A 21,555-nucleotide genomic window follows, 5' to 3' on the forward strand; every position below is an offset into this window, starting at 1 on the left:
TAAAATCAAGATTGCAGAAACCTGGCTACTTAGGCAAATTAAACAATTAAAAAGAAAACAACATTAAGAAGTTCAGTGAGTAGATACTTTAAAATATGAGTTTAGTAAGTGAATACTTAATCTTTTTAAAGTTAGTCTTGAAGTAGTGACTGGTTGGTTTTAGAGTTTCAGATACTTGCATTCCGCATATAAATGGAAGATGTAACATATTATATTAATAGATTTAATGTTGCCAAGATAATATGCAAGCAGCGAATCCCAAAATGTGAATTGATGCTGCAATTAAAACACTGACATGAACCTTGTAATATGTAGTAAAATTACTGATTCAAGACCTACTGGGATAAAGCAATAATAGTGAATCTGTCAGTCCCGGCCAACAGACCAGACATCGTGTGTTTTGAAAAACTGAAGGGTAGGAATCACCAGCACTCCTGCTGAAAGTGCTCTTTTCTTTTCTTCTGAGGATACAGACAAATTCAAGCTCTATGGTCTTCATTCAATTCACATATGAGAATTAATACAAAACGAACTGGCAAATAAATAGATATAGCTTGAAACTTAGAGTTAAACTATGTGATCTATAAGTTTTCTTATAGCTCTAAAATTCTCTGATTGAATTATAATGAGAAGTATTCAATTTGTTAATATATTGTTATCCATTATTAAAATTCTATTAAGGCCCGTATAGAGACCAAAGCAATCTTCAGCAATAAGAACAAAGCTGGAGACAGCACACTTCCTGATTTCAAAATATATTACAAAGCTATAGTAATCAGAACAGTATTAAAACAGACATATAGACTAATGGAACAGAACAGAAAGCCCAGAAAAAATCCATTCATCTACGGTCAACTGACCTTCAACAAGGGTGCCAGTAACAGCAAATGGGGAAACAATAGTCTTCTCAATAAATGATGTTGGAAAAACTGAATATCCATATGTAAAAGAATGAAATTGGTCCCTTATCTCACAACATATACAAAAATCAACTCAAACAGATTAAAGACTTAAATATAAGCCCTGGAACAACAACATAAATTAAAAAAACAACTAGACAAAAACATAGGAAGAAAACTTCTTGACGTTGGTCTGGGGCAGTGGGTTTTTGGATGACACCAAAGCACAGGCAGCAAAAGCAAAAAAAGACAAGTGGGGCTACATTAAACTAAAAAGCTTCTGCACAGCAAAGGAAACAACACAGTGAAAAGGCAGCCTATGGAATAGGAGAAAATATATGCAAACCATGTATTTGATAAGGGGTTAATGTCCAAAATATATAAGGAACTCATACAACTCAATAGCAAAAATCCAGATAACCCAATTTTAAAATGGTCAAAGGACCTGAATAGACATTTCTCAAAAGAAGATTATACAGTGGCCAGTAGGAATATGAAAAGGTGCCCACCGTCACTCACCAGCCTCACACCTGTTAGAGTGGCTACCAGCAAAAGACAAGATACCAGGTGTTGAAGAGGGTGAGGCGGAACGGGGAACCCTTGAGTACTGTTGGTGCAAATGTAAGTTGATTACAGCAATTACAAAAAACGGTATGGAGGTTCCTCAGAAAATTAAAAATAAAGCTACCTTGTGATCCAGCAATAGGGGTGCCTTTTAAGTCTGCTGATTGTTTCCTTTGCTGGGCTGAAGATTTATCATTACATGGAGCCCCCATGTCTGTTTTTGCTTTAAAGTTTGGTGAGAGATTTGGAAGTTTGTCTAGCTTTCTTGGAGGCTGTTAGTGGAGTTTATTGTGTGTCCTATTTCTTTTGTGGAATTAAAAAACAAACTTAAAAAATTAGAGAGTAGTTTAAATTTGGGGAGAGATTTACAAATTTGTCTTTCTCAACAAGAGGCTGTTAGTGGAACATTAAGTGTACTGTTTCTTTTATGTAATTAAAAACAAACCCCCAAAAAAACAACCAAATCTCAGGCCAGCCTTTGAAATTAAGATGCAGGGTTGCCACATTTAAACACCTAAGGAAGACCCTGGTGCTGTCACCAGAACCTACCCTGAGTCTTTCATTCCCAGGCAATATCTTCATTTGAGGCCCTCTGGCAGGCGACCGCAGGTAATGTGGCATTCATTCTTTCCAGCGTGGATAGCCATCCTGCTGACTTAATGTTTTAGAAGACTTGGTATCCCTAAAATTTCTACCAAAGTAGGGAAGCAGCCTGGCCTGTGACTTCTGACACAATGACATGTTAGGGATATAAACCCACAGGAACAACACACACTTTTAGAAAGTCACTTCTTCCAAAATTCTGTTCTCGTAATACTTTAGTTTATGTGTCAACACAATAATCTAATCCTCAGGGATTTTTTTTTTTCCCTTACATTTGGGACATGCTGGTACTTTAAAGGCAACTTTTATAATCACTTGTATCATATGTCCGTTCTCCCCTTCCAGATTTATCTGAGAATTAAGTCTTTTTTTTTTTTTTTTTTAGTATGTCTTTATTGATTTCAGAGAGACAAAGGGAGAGAGATAGAAACATCAATGATGGGAGAGTCATTGATCGGCTGCCTCCTGCACGCCCCCTGCTGGGGAGCGAGCCCACCACCCGGGCATGTGCCCTGACCGGGAATCGAACCCGATCTGCTGGATCCTAGGTCGACGCTCAGCCGCTGAGCCGCGCGGGCCGGGCGGAGCATTGTCTTAATTCTACCCGGCTTATTCTGTAAATTAATGGGAGAAATACATATGTAATACTTCATATCTCTATTTTTCAAAACCTTGTTTGACAAATTATGCTGTCATACTTCATCTTTGTGACCCACTATGTCAACATTCCTCAGAGGAAAGAGTCTTACTTAGGAGGGAGGCCTGCTGTGAGTTCAGTGAGATTGTCAAAGGATGTGCCTAAAAACTATGCACGTCATAGTATTTACCTCAGTTACTGTCTATACTGTCAAGTTCCCTCTCTCAGTGCACTTACTGTCATCATTAGGCAGCATTCATTATTCGTATAGTATAGTACCTGACACAAAAATGCCATCGCCTTCCCCAAAGAGCCCGAAGGGCAGAGGGAAGAGAGACATGAGTCTACAACAGAGGAAGTGGAATACAAGTCTAAGAAAGATATTTTAAGTAAAGAGAATACACGCAAATATTGGCTTTTCTTTCTTAAATATTTTACCACAGTAATGCTGGTATCTGGGAGATCACTGCAAATTATTTTCCTTTTCTTTTTGTTGGTTAACCCTCACCCGAGGATATTTTTTCCACTGATTTTTAGAGAGAGTTGGGGGAGGGGGGAGAGAAACATCAATGTGAGAGAGACACTTCAATTGGTTGCCTCCCACACTTGTCCTGACTGGGGCTGGGGATTGAACCTACAACCCAGGTATGTGCCCTTGATGGGGAATTGAACCCGTGAACTCTCTGTACACCGGTACACTGGCCAATGCTCTAACCACTGAGCAACACCAACAAGGGCCAAATTATTTTTTTGATAAACACCAATAGTTTTTTTTCCAGGTTTACTCTTGTTAAATTATCTTAAGATTCTTCTGGTAGCAAAATAGGAAAGCTAGAAAAGGAAGGGAAAATATCATTACTCCAAAATTCTATGACATTGCTTCAGTGTGTCTTTCTTAAAAATCCATTTGGAACCCATGACTGGTATTTACCATTTGATGGAACAGATAGGAGACTTTCCATTTCAAGTGTCTGCAAACTCAACCCATGGTCTCTAAGGCAAAAAAGGAAATTATTGGCTCACATAAGTAGGAAAAGTGTGGTGTTAGTTGACCCAGAGCTTCATAATGCCATCAGAACTCTGTCCAAGCTCTGTCTTCATTTTTAGGCTCCTACTGGTGACAAGATGGCTGGCAGAGGCTCCAGCTCTATATATTCTCAGATTCTAGTCAGCTATAATAAGAGACTGTTTGAGCAGAGGGTCTGGGCCTGGCAGGCATTCCCCCAAGTATTTTATATGCCCTTCTCTGAACCAGTAGCTTTGGTTTCAGGGGAAGAAAATGTGCTTATTGACTTAAATCTAGATCACATACTCTCCCCCGGAGCTGGGGATAGGGCCAGTTCCATACAGTTCACATAGACTGAGGACTGTTGTCCAAGTATAAGACGCTTATTCTGTGTGGCTAAAAAATAAGAAATGCCCACTACATTAACTGACAAGTGAAATAACCAGTTACAAGATCCTAGTATACAACCTACTGAATACGTTAACATAACACTTTGCTGGGAGAGATGTTCTTGTAGAGCACAGTGACAAGGATTCTAAAGCCATTCAGCTTAGATAAGGGACACTGAGAATTGCTGATTAACATTATTTTACACATGTAGAAACTGAAGCCTAGAGAAATCAAAGGTTCAAGCTCACATAAAAGATTAGTTTTAGAAACAAGAATATAGTCTGAACTTCCACTTTGGGCCTCAATGGAGGAAATAGATATACTGCACCTTCCCATCTTAAACAGCTAGCAAACCAGAAAAAGCATATAAAACAATAGTTAGACATTGAACATACCTGAAAGAAGGATCACAAACAAGATGAGTCTTAAGATTGCTCTTGCTTACTGCCTGAAGAGTTTCCAGGCCTCGACAAAATGGAGGGGGGATCAGAAAAAAAACCAGTGGTCTAGCTAAGTTGAGGATACGGAGATTGGTGTTTGGCGAGGCAAAGTAGCTAAAATTTATGAGACAGAGTACCTGGGGGGACAGAGCCATACACAGAAAAAGCTCTGGAGATCTGTATAAGAGTCTTCTGTAGTCTTTGAATACTTATCTACATATTCATGAGAGCAAATTATTGGAAAACCATCAGAAAGCAATAGGCTGAACAATTACTGAAATTCACCCAGGACTAGAGAATAGTTTTCCCACCAGTAGGAGTGGAAAGACATGGTAATACATGAGGCATTGTTTAGAGGTCTTAGAGGGGCATCTTAGTAGCATGACTAAATTAGCAGTAGACCAAAGGCGGCAGTGAGGAAAGAAATAGAAGCTATTTAAAATGATGCAGATGAAATCGCCAGAGATGAAAAATACACATAAAATGAAAAATACACTGGGTCTTACTAACAGCATGTTAGGCACCACAGAAAAAAAGATTAGTGAGGTGGCAGACATGGCAATAGCAAATATCCAAAATGAAGGACAGAAAGAATTTTTTAAAAAAGAGCACAGCATCAGTGATCAGTGGGACAATATCAAGCAATCAAACTTAAGTGTAATTGGAGTCAAAAGGAACAGTGATGGGGGGCCAGGGGACAGAACAATTATTTGAAGGTACAGTCATGGTTCGCTTAACAATGGGGATACATTCTGAGAAATGCATCATTAGGCAATTTCATTTTTGTGCAAGTATCACAGAGTGCATTTACATGTACCTAGATGGTATAGCCTACTACACACCTACACTCTATGGTATATATAGCTTATTGCTCCTAAGGCTACAAACCTGTACAGCATGTTACTGTACTGGATACCTTAGGCAATTGTAACAGAATAATAATTTTTGTGTATCTAAATACATCTAAACATAGAAAAGGTACAGTAAAAATACAGTATATAAAAGAGAGTGTGTGTTCACACATTGGGGAGTCAGGGGGAGGGCTGTGGAGGGAACTGCCTTTGGAGAGTAGATGTCAGGAGGAGGGAAAGAGGAAGGGAGAGCAGAGATCAAAAGAGACCTGGAGAGGTAAAAGAGAGAGGGAAAGGGAGGAACAGGGCTGGGAGTCAAGAGAGACAAAGAGAAACTGAGAAAAGAGAGTTTGTGAGCACAAGTGTGTGCTGATGTGCACACGCATAGGCAGGGGCAAGGCAGGTGCACAGTAACGCTGAGCTGCCTCATGTATTTAAAGCACCCCAAGCTAGCAGTAAATGGAACACTGTAGTTGGGTTCAGCCTTTTTTTCAATATTGAAAACAAACTTTTGCTTATAGTCCATTATAATCTTATAGGACCACCGTCTTCTACACAGTTCGTCATTGATAGAAATGTCTTTATGAGGTGCATGATTGTATAATGACCAAAATTTTGTAAATTTGCTGAAAACCACAGATACAAGAAGTGCAGTGAACTTCAAATAGAAAAAATATGAAGAACACAACACCATGGTACATAATCAAATTGTTAAAAACTAGTGCTAAAGAGAAAATTGTGAGAGCAGCCACAGAGAGACAGAGGGAAACCAGGATATGGGGGAAAAAGTGTTCTTCCTAAAGTGGTACTTTGCCTCAGCCTGAAAAGTGAAGTTGCTCATCCCTCGCGTATGGTAACAAAGTGTACAGAAGACGTTTTCTAGGATCTAGAAATTAAGCATGTGTCAGGTTTCTCTTGAATTTTATTTTCACATTTCAGCTTCTTAATGGATTTATAGTTTTATAGGATATTAAATATGCGTACACACACACAAGAATACTGTGTACAATTTTTTTTTTTTTTTTATCCTTACCTGAGGATACTTTCTCTGTTGCTTTTCAGAGAGAGTGGAAGGGAGAGACAGAGAGAGAAACATCGATGTGAGAGAGACATATCGCCTGGTTGCCTCCCGCACTTGCCCCCACCAGGTCGGGATTGAGCCTGCAACCGAGGTCCGTGCCCTTGGCCAGAATCAGACCGGGACCCTTCAGTCCTCAGTACGACACTCTAACCACTGAGCCACAATGGCTAGGGCTACAGTGTACCATTTTTTAAAGACGAGAAATTACTTTTATACTTGTTTTCTTTATTAACATCTTTAAAAATTACTTCAGTGTAGGAAAAATAAGTCAGCAGAAGAAACAAATTATTTTCCTTTGTCACTGGTACTCCTACATACCTTTAAAAAGTGGGGGAGAGGAGGATACATATTACATACAGATAAATAATGATAGCAGAATTTTCATCAGAAACTGTGCAGAACAATGGAGTGACATCTTTAAAGTAGTCAACAACAAAAAACTACCAACCTAGATTTCTATATCCAGCAAAAATATCTTTTAATAATGAAAACAAAGTAAAAATACTGGTTTTTTAAACAAAGAAAAGCTATAAACCTATCACCATGAGACCTGTACTACTAGAATATTAAAGGAAGTTCTTTAGACAGAGAAAAATAATACCAGATGGAAATTTAGATCTATACAAAAGAATAAAAAAACCAGAAATGGTGAAGATGTGGGTAAGTGTAAAAATTGTTTTTTCTTCATTCTAGTGCCATTAAAGGATAATTGTTTTAAGCAAAAATAATGATATATTTTATAGTTCTACAAGTAAAATGTATGATAGCAATAGCATAAAATATGTGGTTGGGAGACTGGAAGTATACTAAATTCTGTACCTGTAACCTGCAGGGCCCATTAGGCAGGGGCCACTCTTGCATGTACAATAGAACGTTGGCACCAGAAACGGGGTGTTGTAGCAAGTTCACATGTCTGCACCACAGCCACTCAGCTGTCATTTTAGAGATATTTCTCCCTCACAGGGATAGGGTTGATTTGAGGGGGCAGGTTAGGAGGGGATAGGTATATCCTCAAGGAAGCTATGAGAAAATTTAAATCTAGAATTACAATAAATGGGTTGTCTGAGTGGAATTGATAATTACGTATTCTTTACATGTTTACTTTAGGTACTGTTTTTTACACCAATCAAAAAACCTTTTTATAATGTTACTTATGTGGGACCAGAACTAAATTACTATGTTGCCCAGGTAGTTGCCCTACTAGCAAAGTAAGGCTAGTCTTGTTATAGTCTGACCATGTTCTATCCATTTTTTCCTGTAGTTATTTCCCCTGTTTAAGGGAATATCATTTATTTGTGGTACGACCAATGTATGTCTAGCAGGCTTTTATGGCTTCTACCTTGATTTTGAACAGTTTTCTCACTCTTGAAACATTACATTGCTGATTTTCTGTCATGTGTCATCTTTTTCAAAATGACACTTCTGACTGTGTTAACTACTTGTGTGGCGGTGCCTTACAGAGCCCCCATGAACCCCCCTGCGCAATGAGCGGGGGCAGCTTCTAGTTGTAGAAGCTCTTAGCACCTGGCCCCCTTCCAGCCGCCCATCCTCTGAGCACAGAGCCTCCCCCATTCTCACTGCTGTTGGCCCGTGGGTGTGCTGCTCCTCCTAGTCCTGGCACTCACCAGCTCCAAGCATTGCTTGAAGCCTTGTTTCAGCAAGTACCTGGTGCCTTCCTTCTGCCTTTCCTGCATCCATCAGGACCGAAGGAGTTGGAATGACCAGCAGGATGTCAGTGCCTGTGGCTTAACCATATCCAAACCGCACTGTAATAGCTTTTCCCTCAGGAATTAAGACCACTAGTAGTTCTGACTAGATTTGACTAAATAACAAGGAGGTATTGCCTTGATACTAAAGACACTCCTATTTTAAAAGTGCCCCCTCCCCACCTGTTTCAGAGAATTCCTACACAATTTTGTATTTGTTGCTAATGATCATAGCCAATGCTATGCATTCTCTTCTCATGGCTTAATAGTATAATCAAAATACTTTAACTGAAGTGACAAAATTAGGATCAAAATTCTAAATTCCAAATCCTTTGGATCAAAATTAAGCCATCTTGGTGAGACTAAAATTGGCTGCTTAAAAGAGTACGTTCTGGTTGCCCTAAAGATAGAAATGGAAGAAAGGGGGAAACGCCTTTCCTGCCCACCTGTCTGCCTACCTACATTTCTTTCGTTTTGGTTTTGATCATCTGTTCTCTGCCTTCATCACCCAATACCGTGCTGGAGAACTGACTCATCAGAGCCTCACAAATGAAGAGCGGCAGCTGAAATGTCATCCCACCTTCCCCAGCAAAATTTCACTTCCCCTAATGTTCTGTCACCTCCGACCTCGCTTGCATTTGCAGCAGGCTGTGCATGCAGGCGGTCTCTGCGGCTGTTTGTGTTCATGCTTGTTTCTAGAGGTAGTGATATGGCTTGGAAGGAGTGATGAAGATGGGCTGATTTCTTTTTCTCTTTCCATGGCATGCATACATTCTCGGCTCTATCGCTGACATTCAGACTGGAGATGTGAATGTCAGGAACATTATGAGAAGCAGAAGCCAGGGTTTTGGTTGGTATAACAATAGGTCCAGTTGAGAATGGCTTCGTTGTTTACTTAGGTTAGTACCCAGGAGACACACACCCTTGGCCTGAGCCACCCAGGCCCCTCAGTAGTCCAGTTGCAGAGGAGAAGAGGGCTTTAAAACCAGCTCCTATGCCCTTTGTTCATGAAGGTTTAATTCATGCCATGTACTCTGTTACTTTCATTTGTCAAGATGCACCAAAACCTTTGGAGGTGGCCTAGAAAAGATGTCTGTGGCCAACTTACAAGGTTGCTTTGCTCAGAAGCATCCCTGAACTCACTGATAATGTTTTATGCTGAAGCTGATTGTATTTTTGGATCTTATCCAAACACCCTCCCCAAAGAAATCTTTTTTTAGTAAATTGACCAAGTGATTCCTTTGAACAACTCTAAGGAAGAAGTGGTGGTGTTTCTAAAGGAATCAATGTTTTCCACCTTGTAAAGCCAGTGTATCTTATTAAGGCTATACAGTAAACAGAGGCAGCTCCTCCTTGTGAGAAACATTAACAAAGACTAGTGGATGTTATAGAATAAAATAAGATGCCACTAACACCTCATTCATTGCAAGACTATGCCCATCAACCTCAACTATAAGAAACAGAGGCAAGAAGCCAAAAGGTTTTCTTTGTTTAAAATAAGATCTCACTTATATGTTGAATCTAATCAACAAATTGATGAACAAAACAGAAACAGAGGCATGAGACTGACAGCTGTTAGAGGGGAGGTGGTAAGGGGACAGGATGAAAGAAGGTGAAGGGATTAGCCAAAGAACATGTATACGTAACCCATAGCCGCAGACAGCAGTGTGGTGATGGCCAGAGGGAAGGGGGGGCGGGAGCTGGGGGGAGGTGGGCAGACGGGAAAATGGGGGGGCATCTCTAATAGTGTCAACAATAAAAATTAAGTTTTTTTAAAAAAAGCCTTCAAGAGGAATACAGATGACACATTTTCTTGATTTACGTCCAGTGCTAGCCAAGTTCTCTTACAGATATTGTCATTCACATCTAAGAATCCACAACTGGAAAAGAGAGAAGGGGCTGAGGAAGGAGGGGAAAGAGCTGACAGCCTTGGAGAGGAAGAGACAGGAAAACTAAGAACTCATGAGAACACATGTCTGGGGCCATTTAGAATAAAAACCCTATTATAAATGACACATGGAAAATATCACTCAATGAGTGTCTGTTGGTTGTGTCTGTTGTGACGACATCAATAATTTGATTCCCTGAATGCTGACCAGCTGCAGATCACTAAGGGCTGTCTATTGCATTACGGGGCATCCAAGCAAAAGTCTCCCTCTTATAATCAAAGGCTTTGGCCTGAGCCCCTGGACCCCTCGAGACCACTCCAGACCCCCTTTCTCCCAGATGCCACCCTGGTTCTTTCTTAGCATCCTCCTAAGCAGAAAGAATCCCGAAGGTGCAACTTCTGATCTTTTATTATATTTTGAATGCCCGTTACATTCTGATTTAGTCATTTTAAGACAGGTAATCAGAATACAACCATGAAGAGTCAACAAAGTTTTCGGCAGGTGGCAGTGTCCTAGAGCCTTGTCTGCAGGAATAGCATCCTGTTGGCATCGTGCTAGACAGCAGTACAAGCGAAGAGCTGTTCTACATTGTATAATTTGTCCAGTTGATTTTTTAAGATATCTTTTTCTGAGTTGGTAAAATACATGATATAAACATCACTGGTTATGTAAAACTGCATGCAGAGTAAAACATTTAAAGCTCAAATTTAGCACAATCACCCTTTTAAAAAAAGGATCTGTCATTTTCCTTTAATGCACTTGACACTTTTACAGTATGACTTGGTGCCATTCAGGAAAGAAACCTGCTTCCAAGTCCAACAGCCTTTCTCTGAATTTCTGGCACATTCCAGTTCCTATTCCCCACTTTGCCCAAACTCCTCATTTGCTTAGTACCCAAACTGATGTCCTAAGGTACGGAGACTACAGGCTAGGAGTTCTTAGCTCCCTGGCCTCCAGGCCCCAGCACTCCTGCACAGCCCCCCTCCTCCCGCTTACTCTTTCTAGCTCAGAGAAGGGCAGAGCTAACTTTCCTCTGCCTCAGAGCTTATCCCTCTACCCTGGATCCCATCTCCATTTGCCGCCTTCAGAAACCGTACTCCATGAGTGAGTTCCCTCTTTCCCAAAAAATTTCAATTAGCCATTCCCTTCTCTCCCATTGTTTTCCTCCCAAACCTATTCCTCTGCTTTGTTCCTTATGCTAATGTCATCCTGCAGTCACCAAGCCTGAAACCCAGCAGTTAGCCCGGGTGCTTCCCATCTGCAGACCTTGCTGATTCCGCAGCCTCAGGAACCAGAGTTATCCCTTTCTCTTCACCACTGCCTAGTTCAGACCATGTCATCTGTTGCCTGGACCACTGCCATAGCATCCTACCTAGTCTGTCTGCTTCCAGCCTTCTCCATCAATGTGTCACTCTCCTTAAAAATCCTCAGCGGCCTCACATCGCTCAGTAGACAGTGTGCCCTGGTAGCATGGAGAGGCCCCGCCTGCCTCTCGCCGGCCGTGCCTGTCATGCCCCCACCCTGCCTTGGATTTCCTTGTTACAGCCTGTCCTATGCGCCCTGCACACGCACACCCTGTGGGCCACCTGCCTGGCCCCGCTCATCCCTGAGGCCTGGGCAGGGCCCCTCCCCCAGCTGCCCTCACACTTGGCAGACGCTCTCCGTGGAGCATTTTCACAGTGTATTTAATGGGAGCGACCTACAGTGCATTCCTTGGCCAGTATCCTTTTTATCTTTGTATATGTCATCACTTAATAAGTGTTTATGAATAATAAAAATAATTAATGAACAAAGTCTGTTTTTATGACCTCTAGGGGAATAAAAAGGAGAAAAAGGCCGCAAAACTCAGTTTTTTACAAATGCAATCCAGAGTTGTAGAGCCATAGAGGTCACAAAACAAAATTTAAGAAATATAAATTTTAGATATAAAAATTTGAAAGGGAATTCAGGTAAACCCTGTTATACAAATAGAAGTTTTATAAGCTTCTGGTATTTCGGTGCCAATTCCTAGAACAGTTTCTTGGAGAGCTGTATAAGCAACTTTCCAAACGGCTTAAAAAAAACAAGGCAAAATTAAAAACAACAAAAACCAGCCCCAAATGGCTCAGGATGCCTTTATTAAAAGCTGTCCACAAAGGAAATATGTAAATAATTTCCTAAAGATCGCTTTCTGAGATAACTGTGTGATCCTTTAATTAGAGAACATTGGGTCTGCTTGGACAGCTAACCCCTTTCTTCAGCATGTGTAATATGAAGAAATGTCCCAAGATTTGCAAAACGCCACATTCACTACTACTTTTGTGAAGGCAAGGAAGATAATTAGTTCTATTATAGCATCTCAATACTAGGTGCTATTTGCAAGAACCCTTTATAAAGTAATTTCACATGACCTACTCTACTTCTGTGCTCCTAGTGTAACATGAAGACCCTTTGACATGAAAAGACTGGCACCTACAAAACTGGGACCTCTTCCACACTTCAGTCGCTTTTTATTAACTGTACCAAGTTAAGTGAGACTGGACTGTCCTGAAGTCCAGCAACCTAGTGGCCAGTTTGTATCCTGGAGACTCCCTAAAAATAACTTCACCGTTCTGTAGCTGTTCGTGTATGTCACTCTTTCCCCTTTTTTGTGAGTCACTGCTGCCTGTCACTCACTCTCCTCAGAGCGAAGAAGGAGTGCATAGTTTATCCAGTGTCATTCTCTCAGGAACACGGGCCACCACAGAGACATCACGGTCTAGCTGCATGTTGATCTTGGGCTCTGCTTCAGGAACTCCAGGGCATACTTTCAGTTTACAGACTCTGAACATTGTTAGCAATCCAGAGGCAACTGTGTCTGCATTTCTGATGCTTTTCCATAAAAGACATAATCGGGATTATGGCCTTCTTTCCAAAATCAGCACGACATTTAGTATGCTCACGTGACAATAACCAGAGTTACCCAATACAGCCGTACATGGATATTTTTCTAATAGTAGTAGTTTGAATTCTGATACACCATGTTCCATTCATTCTAATACGTACTCTTGTTTCCTTTTAACGTCTCTGAAATTGGCATTTATCTTACAGTCAGTGGCTTGTCATAATTTAATTGGCATGGTTTTTCAAAATGGAATATACAGGGTGGGGCAAAAGTAGCTTTGCAGTTGCAAGTACTTGAAACAGTTTATTCTTGTATTATTTATTAATTGCTGTAAACCTAGTTTTGCCTCTATGTGTCTTACGTTTAGTGTCTTATATTCGGTAGCATCTTAAGTTTGACGAAATGAGTTTCATATAAATAAAATTATATATCTCTTAAAAATAATTTCCTTGGTTTCTAAGACCTATTTTATACATAAATAGAACAGTAGTAAAAATGACAATTTTAGCTGTGAATTTCATTATTTGCAATGACTGTTTCAACAGATATTTATGTTGGAATCAAATCGTCACACTCTGATACTCTCTTGTATTACTGTTTTCTGCAGGAGGAAATCATATATATAAGAAATTATCTCAAGTAAATGTAATTTGATACAGCTCAGTGGCTTCCTGTTCCCTCTCTCTTGTCTTTTTACTTAGTTCTGGAGTGCATTTTCAGCCAGTATTTGCTCAGAAATCTTGGAATATTAATTTTTTTCCTACTCTAATGTTTGGGGTTTGGATTCATTACTTTCCTGTGTTACCAGTACTTTTGACCTGAGCTCAGGTAGAATGCTTTTCCTTCCCTGTACATAAAAGTCTATAGGTATCTTAGCTCTGGGACCCTTTCTTCTTCGGGTTCCTTCCTTGGGGACAAAGGAGTCAAATGCAGTGTAACCTTTACGAGCTGGACCGATTACTAATTCCTGTGCTAATCAGGGTTCCTGCTAACTGTGGTTTCTAAAATATACTCATGCTCTTTGCTGACATTATAAGCATCAAATAGTTTTGAGCAGAAATTGGCCCTTTTTGATGATTCAGTTGTGACCAGTCACTAAGTATCACCTTCAACCTCTGTGGCCGACAGTGGTCACAGACGACAGAAGGTGGATCATCCAGCAAAATCCTTCACGTGCTCTACCTGCCCCTCCCCCTCTTCATGCCACAGAGCTCAGAAAATGCCAGTGCTTGTATAGCACACAGGTGAGGCTGTGTACAGCTAAAGGGAAAGTTGCAAAACTCCAGCGTAGGAGTTATTTTCAAAAGTAAATTGCAGAATATTGGTTTGATTTACCACCATTTCTAAAACAGAGGAAATCAAACTCTAAGCAATTTTAACTGCTTGTCAGTTCGACTCAATTAAGGTTTTGCCGAACGTAACCGTAACATACCTCTTCAGGACTAACTGACTCATATGTGTATTAGCACTTGAAGGGAAACAACCTTCTCACCCGTGCATTTCCCTCTGGCCACTTTGTCACTACTCTTTTTCAGGTCCATACGTTCAGAGGGCCACACTGGTGTGAGTACTGTGCCAACTTCATGTGGGGTCTCATTGCTCAGGGAGTGAAATGTGCAGGTAAGAGCTCTTCCCTCTCACTGCATTGAGTAAGCTGTGAAGTAGGCTTAAGGAGATTTGCTGTTATGCACACTGGGCTGGGTCCTGGCTTGCTCTTCACACACATGCAGTAGTCTGTATTTTTAGGCCACCACTTTGGAAATTGATGTTTTATCTGCCCTTAACCTTGTACTTAATGAACAGCAGACTAGGGATCTGGTGTTAGTCCATTAGGAAGAGAGAAGTCAGCTTGTTCAAAAAGCCTGATAAAAGGAGATAAAAGTAAGGCAGTTATATTTAACTGTTGACTTTGATGTTGCAGGAACTAAATTTATAAAAATGATTTTTTTTAAAAAGCAGTATACAGGAACCTATGATTGTTGCCTTGGAAACTGAATTTTAAAGATAACTTTTTAAGCTGGATTGTCATTGCTAAATTTTTGTGAAATGGAGATGAAGCTTTAAAAATCTGTGAATTTATCTTCAAAGAGGGTTACCAAATCTGAAAAAAACCACTTAGTCACTAGTATTTTATTTGTGACACTTTGAAATTTTGAATATGCCAGATCTTTTTTATAAAGTATGACCATAGTATTTTTAGATTTAAAGTTAGAAACTTTGAAGATTTACACATAAAGAAATAACCAACTCAGGGATTTGTTGAAATGCTTTGTGAAATAAGTAGTTATTCACATCACATGAAATTCATTGGTCTATAACTACTATACAGAGTACTGGCCATTTATTCAAACTACTCTAAATTCTGGCATAAGCTTAAAGATAACCACTTACATTTTAAATACATAGTGTTTGCACATAGAAGTTTCTTTCTGCTATTTAAATTGTAAAACTGAAAAATGCCTTCTTACATGTCGTTTAGCATGAAGATTAACATTAAAAATGTATACTAAGAATAAAGTATTTCAAGATGGCAACTATAGTAATTCTGTCAAATCTGTCACTGTAAAAACCCACATTTCTTTTGTAGCATGATTTTTAATGGAATCTTTTGTTTTCCATTATATGTAGAAACTCCTAGGGTCTGATTCTTCTTATTTCTAAATTGCATTTTCGTTAAACAACAAGGTGTGATATGCATTGCATGTAAATGTTCCAAATCACCCTTCTTTCAGTTCTTATTCCTGTAGTATTAAGGCACAGTGAAGTTCCAGGCACACATCACTAGCCAAATCCATTCAAGGGCCTGCTGCAGGGAGGTCCACGTGTTGACTTTGACCTGTGCAGAGGTGTCCTCTAAGGAGAGCCTCAGCTCAGGTCCAGTCTAACTCCTCCGTTGTCCTAGAGGGACAACAGCCCCATTGCAAGTCTCTGCTCAGCGAGTCAAGAAAAACAATGTTATCATTCTGGCCGGTGGCTACCCAGAGTCAGGATGAGGAACGGTCACTGGGAAAGCTGTTTGTGAGCTTTTGAACCTGCAATGGGAACACAGTGGAACGTAAAGTGTTGATGAAGTGATGGTGTTAGACCATCAACATTGTTGTGGTTTTTCAAAGGCAAATGGAATATTCTTTCTACCTGCTTAAGGAGTGATGGGCTCAATAAGCCTGGGTTGCCCTTATGACACAGTCTTGACCAGCTGAGACTCTGCAGCGGTTTCTTAAACACTTTAAGATTGTAACTAATTTAAAAGCTTTCCTTTTACTAGAGTGTGTATCGTTTACTTTTTGAAAGAGTGAAGGCCACTGCAAAAGAATTCTGAGTCAGCTTATGAGAACAGGTACAACACATCTGAATAATCTTTAGCAATATGCTACATTCCCAAATCATGTTTGAAAGAAATGCTTGGGACACTTATGATAGTCATAATACGAAGAAAAGGAGAGAGAAAATGACTCAGTCCATCCCCAGCCACCTGCATTAATAGCCCTCACCTCTTGGTATGAGCAAAGGGCAGGGACTGAAAGAAAAGCCTTGAGATTTTTCATTTTATGTTACATCTTGTCCTTAAAAGCATCATTCTGTGTGATTTGAACCGTATTGATGTGTAATATAAGAACAAGTCAGCTCGTTTTTTAAAATGTGGAAGGTTGGGATTTCAATTAGTTCTGTTTTTTATGGCAACTAATTACATTTGGATTGACAGTGGGATTCTCAGATATGAAGTGGCTCATCCTGACCTTTGAGCCATCCACTTTATCTCATACAGAATGCAAAGAATTAAGGCGTTAGAAAGAGAGACAGAGAGAGAAAGAGAACTGGTAGGCTGAACAATGGCTCCCCAAAGATTTCTATATCCTAATCCTTGGAACCTGTGAATATGTTATTTTTTGTGGCAAAAGGGACTCTGTGATGAAGTTAAGGATTTTGAGATGGGAGAGTCTCAGGATTGTCAGGTGGGCCCGGTGTAATCACTATCATGAAGGTCATTATAGGAGAGAAGTAGAGAGGCAGAGTCAGAGAAAAGATGGAAGGACAGAAGCAGAGGTCAGAAAAGAGAGATGAGCTATGCCTCTGGCTCTAAAGATGGGAGAAGAAGGCCACCAGCCAAGGAATGCAGGCAGCCTCTAGAATCTGGAAAAAGCAAAGGAAAGAAACAGATTCTCCCCTGGAGCTTCCAGAAGGAACACAAGCCCTCCAACAACTTGCTTTCAGCCCAGTGAAACTGATTTTGGACTTCTGACCTCCAGAACTGTAAGATGATAAAACCCATGTTGTTTTAAGCCACTAAATTTGTGGTAATTTGTTACAGCAGCAACAGGAAACTAATGCACTGGCTACTGAATATTAAAGATACTACTTCCAAAGAAAAATGGCAGGCTTACTGCCTGTCAGAAAAGAGATGTGTTTATCTGCCTTTGATCCCTAAGACAGCTTGCTTTGTTCTGGTTTCTTTTTTCAAAATCCACCAAGGCAGAGCTTGTCAGGAATTTTTAAAGGAGTGTTGGCCAAAAGCAGCAATTTTGTATCCCATCAACCCCCCCCCTTTTTTTTAACATTAAATAAAATGTTGGGTGGTGTTGCAGTCACTGGACTGGCAAAGTTGCCGTAGGAACCAGACTGAATCCCCCTAATAGCCGGTCAACTATCAAAACTCCAGACTTGCTGCTACGCGCTGCACAGCCGGCGGGGACAAGTGAGGGGCAGCAGGGGAATCAAGAGAACACCGGCCATTACAGACACGATCTTTTCAAAGCCCCTCAGCACAGGGTTCCGCAGCAGGTGTTAAACTCTCCTCTGCCGTGTCCCTTACATTCTTTATAGTGAGTAAAATGATGTTACAGGAGAGCATCTCACTGCAGCTTGGGAGTGGTGCTCCTCCTCCTCAAATATTTATGATGAAATAGGTAGCCTTTAGAAGTAAAGTTCAGAGGATCGTCATTGCTCAGATAGTTTCCCAAACCACTTTTCCCTTCTTTATGAAATGCACGCTCATAGGTTAAAGTAATCTATTATTATATAATCATTGAGATGGCCAAACATCCCTGCCACCAAAAAGACTATGAAAGCATTCCTGAATTGCTTTCATTGCAGCCTCACCAGAATATTCTAAGAAATTAGCTAGATAATTTTGTTGTAAATCAGACATATCAACTTAGTATTGGTTATTTATTAAATTGACTTCATTTTTTCAGTGTATTATCATTACTACCAGCCCCCAAAAGACAATAACAGCTGTTTTTTCCTAATAATAAAATGTTTTATTGCTTCAAATAGACAAGCATTGAACTTCTAGGTAAAAGAAAGGAGGGGAAGTAATGTCGTTTATTGTAACTATTGCTCTGATTAACTGTACCTAAAAAATTATATTTGTTCTGTAAGCTCAAAAGAAAATGGCTGGACTTGCTTAAAACTTTTATGTAGCCCCTTTCAATTAAAAGTAGTAATTTCATAAATATCGCAAAGAACGAGGTATTTGTCTTAATCCTTCTTATGTGACTTCTGATACATATTAGAAATAGATTATTCCCATTTTTCCTGGATGGAGGGTAGATGGGGAAGACAACTAAGAAATATCTTTAAAAATAGAACTTTTATTTGCAATTATTTAAAATATGAACACTCATAGAAAAGAATGAATATTATCTTTACTTTCAAAGCACATTAACATTACCCTTTAATCCTATCAATAGAGTGTAAGTAATATCAGCTGTTTATTTCAAAAAGCAGAATTCTGTGCTTGCTAGGTATAAAGCAGAAATTATATTTTTTAGAGAAATCAAGCCCTAGAAAATCTCAGTAACCTAAAGTTAGTAGTCTAAGCAATACCAATAGTTTATTAATAAAGGACAAAATAAAATGTGATTTGAATTTTTTATTCTTCCTTTCATATGTTTATTTTATGCTTATTAACTTGAATAATTGGGAGGGGGAAATGTGGTTTAATTGTAACATAAAAATAACCTACCAAACCAAAAGATGCAACAAATGAAATGATCTTTTATGGACTTATTTTTTCATTTATAGTATAGATCTTCCCTGGGAGAAATGGAACTATATAAGAGTTATATGACTTCAATAAATAAGTATGAAAACCAAATAAAGTCTTAATGGCAAACTGAAATACTGATATACTGCTAGTCCTTGAAGCAGCAATTTTCAGAACAAGCTCAGAGCTGGTATATTGCACTGTGACCTTAAGGGTATAAAGATGCTTTATTTCAATGACCTTGCCCAATCTGTTGGTCTTCTGAAGGACTTCTTATTCAATCCTGCCAAAATTTGGCCTTTGACATTTATTTATAAAATTGAGCACAATATATTATTTCATAGTTTAATTTTATTCAAATGGAAGAAAGAATATTAGTTTAAAAACCTCTTTCCTCTCCCTTAAATACCTAAATCTAAGCTTGGCCATTACTTTATCCAGTTTTCACTGAGTCACAAATTATTGGGGTATTAGAGAAGAATTGTGTGGGCAACAGAAAAGCCAACAACCTATAAATGCCAACAAGCACTGGCAAAAAATAATCCCAGGAAAAGCTTACTCTTCCTAGCTAAAGCCCTGGGAAAAGGGCAGCCCATCCGGAGAGAAATCTTGGGACTCTGCTGATGTTTAAAATGGGAGATAGCTTCAAACATTCAAAGGAAAAAAATTAATATCAGACCATTAGTGCCATTCAGATGTTTTGATATTATGTGGCTGCATCAAAATTTACTATTTTGCTTCCTACTGTATTTCCATTTAGAGTTTATGCAAAGGAAAAGACTATGACAAAGCAAGAATATATTGGATAGGTTTTACCACTGCTTTTTAAAAGTCTTTGCCAAATCAGGCATTTATATATACATATATATAAAATAGTAAAATATAGCAGTGTCTTTTAAACTCAAGTATATACACAAATAATGGGTACAATATACATTTTTGAACAGGAAGTTAAGAACAGCAAGTTCACCTTCAATGCTGAAAGCAGTAACTCGGAGCACATGGTGCACTGCCAGTGAAAGTGGCGTATCACTCGGTGGGGAGAGCACAGGCCTGGAGTCAGGAAGCCAAGCTTAAAGCTCAGTTCCACCGCTTGTAGCTGAGTAACTCTTTATTGTCTTTGTGAAATGACACTTGGATAGGTTGTTCCCAACAACTCTTTCCAGCTGGATCTGTGACTTCTGTGAACACACTTTAAAAGTGTGAGGCACATCAACATTATTAGATTATGAACCTCTGCTGACTTTGAAAATACTATGTCCATTTCTGGACATGATGAATAAATATGTTTGTTTTTTCCCCTTGCAATAATAACAACAGCCCGGGCGTGGCTCAGTGGTTGAGCATTGACCTAGGATCCAGGAGATCAGGGTTCAATTCCCGGTCAGGGCACATGCCCAGGTTGCGAGCTAGACAGCCAATCAGTGACTCTCATCATTGATGTTTCTCTCTCTCTCTCTTCCCCTTCTTTCCTCTCTCTGAAATCAATAAAGATATGTTTAATAATAATAATAATAACAACAAAATTCCCTGGACAAAATATATATATCAACTATTAGAGGGCTCTGAAAGTTAGAGAAAAGAAGGCAGGCTGACTAGAGACTTCAGGACTCAGGGAACCCAGGCATGAGTTGCCTCATGGTGTTTTGGGATTTGTTTTGTTTTCTTAACCTCCTGTGTATTCCAGCCTGGGCACTAGAGACACTCACAACCAATTAATGCCAACAGGCACAAACAAAAAATAATCCCAAGGAAAGCCTGCTCATCCTAGCGAAAGCCCTGGGAAAAGCACAGTTTAGTCGGACAGAAATCTTGTGGCCTTACCTACCGTTCTCCACATGAACACCATGAAAAAGCCACATTGCTACCCCTCCCCAGTGGGTGCGCAGCAGTGGTCTGGGTAGAGCCTTTCATGCCAATGAAGTGTTTTAAGAACAGTGTGGGTGAGGAAGCGTCCGTAACCCCAGGCACCCAAGTCCTTTTCAGGGCCTGGGCTTCGCACTTGACAAACAGGATGGGCCTGGAGTTCAGCTTGGCTTCTGACCGTAAGCTGGTTATGACAACGCCATCCAACAGCCCTGGACACCGCGTAGGAGGGGCTTCTCCAAATGTTTCAGAAATAACAGCATAGTCACGGTAAATACTTAGGATTTACTTACGTGGAAGCACTTCACATGCATTAATATTGAAGCCTTAGGCGAACCTAATAGAGAACAATTGATCTAATAATGGATAAGCACTGCCGTTCCTATTTTGTATAACTGTTATTCCTATTATATATAACATTCAAAATTGCTCAGCTAATAGAGTCTAGATCTAACTCTAAGTTACGGAAGTTATACAAAACATTAAAGTGTTCAGGGGAAACTTTAAGTGGACATTTTGCCATTGATTTGCCTTATGATTGAGTCAGAAATCTTATCTGTATCTAATATAGGTCTGAAGAGGAATTTGGGGTTTCAGTTATGTATTCATTAGGACATTATTTAACTCTGCAGAATGGTGTAGCATCGTTTCTTCAGGTGGTACAGATCAAGCTCTTTGCTCTGGAAGCCTTCATGTGTTCAAAGCAGCAGCTGTTCTTTAGCAGTGTTAATGTTTGGGTACTGTTAGCACTGGCCGAGCCATCTCCAGTGCTGT

The 21,555-nt window shown here is 39.8% G+C and overlaps 1 protein-coding gene across 3 annotated transcripts in view; it reads left to right on the forward strand.

Annotated features, from left to right (window-relative positions):
- CHN1 (chimerin 1) overlaps positions 1-21,555 on the forward strand; it is a 126,487-nt gene that overhangs the window by 94,045 nt on the left and 10,887 nt on the right. For all 3 annotated transcript variants that reach the window (XM_087819757.1, XM_087819758.1, XM_016206579.2), the window contains one exon: positions 14,465-14,549. In XM_087819757.1, the coding sequence (XP_087675883.1) occupies positions 14,465-14,549 (85 nt within the window). The remainder of the gene's footprint in view (positions 1-14,464; positions 14,550-21,555) is intronic.

Source organism: Miniopterus natalensis, chromosome 8 (assembly GCF_054644295.1).
Source record: "Miniopterus natalensis isolate mMinNat1 chromosome 8, mMinNat1.hap1, whole genome shotgun sequence".
NCBI lineage: Eukaryota > Metazoa > Chordata > Mammalia > Chiroptera > Miniopteridae > Miniopterus > Miniopterus natalensis.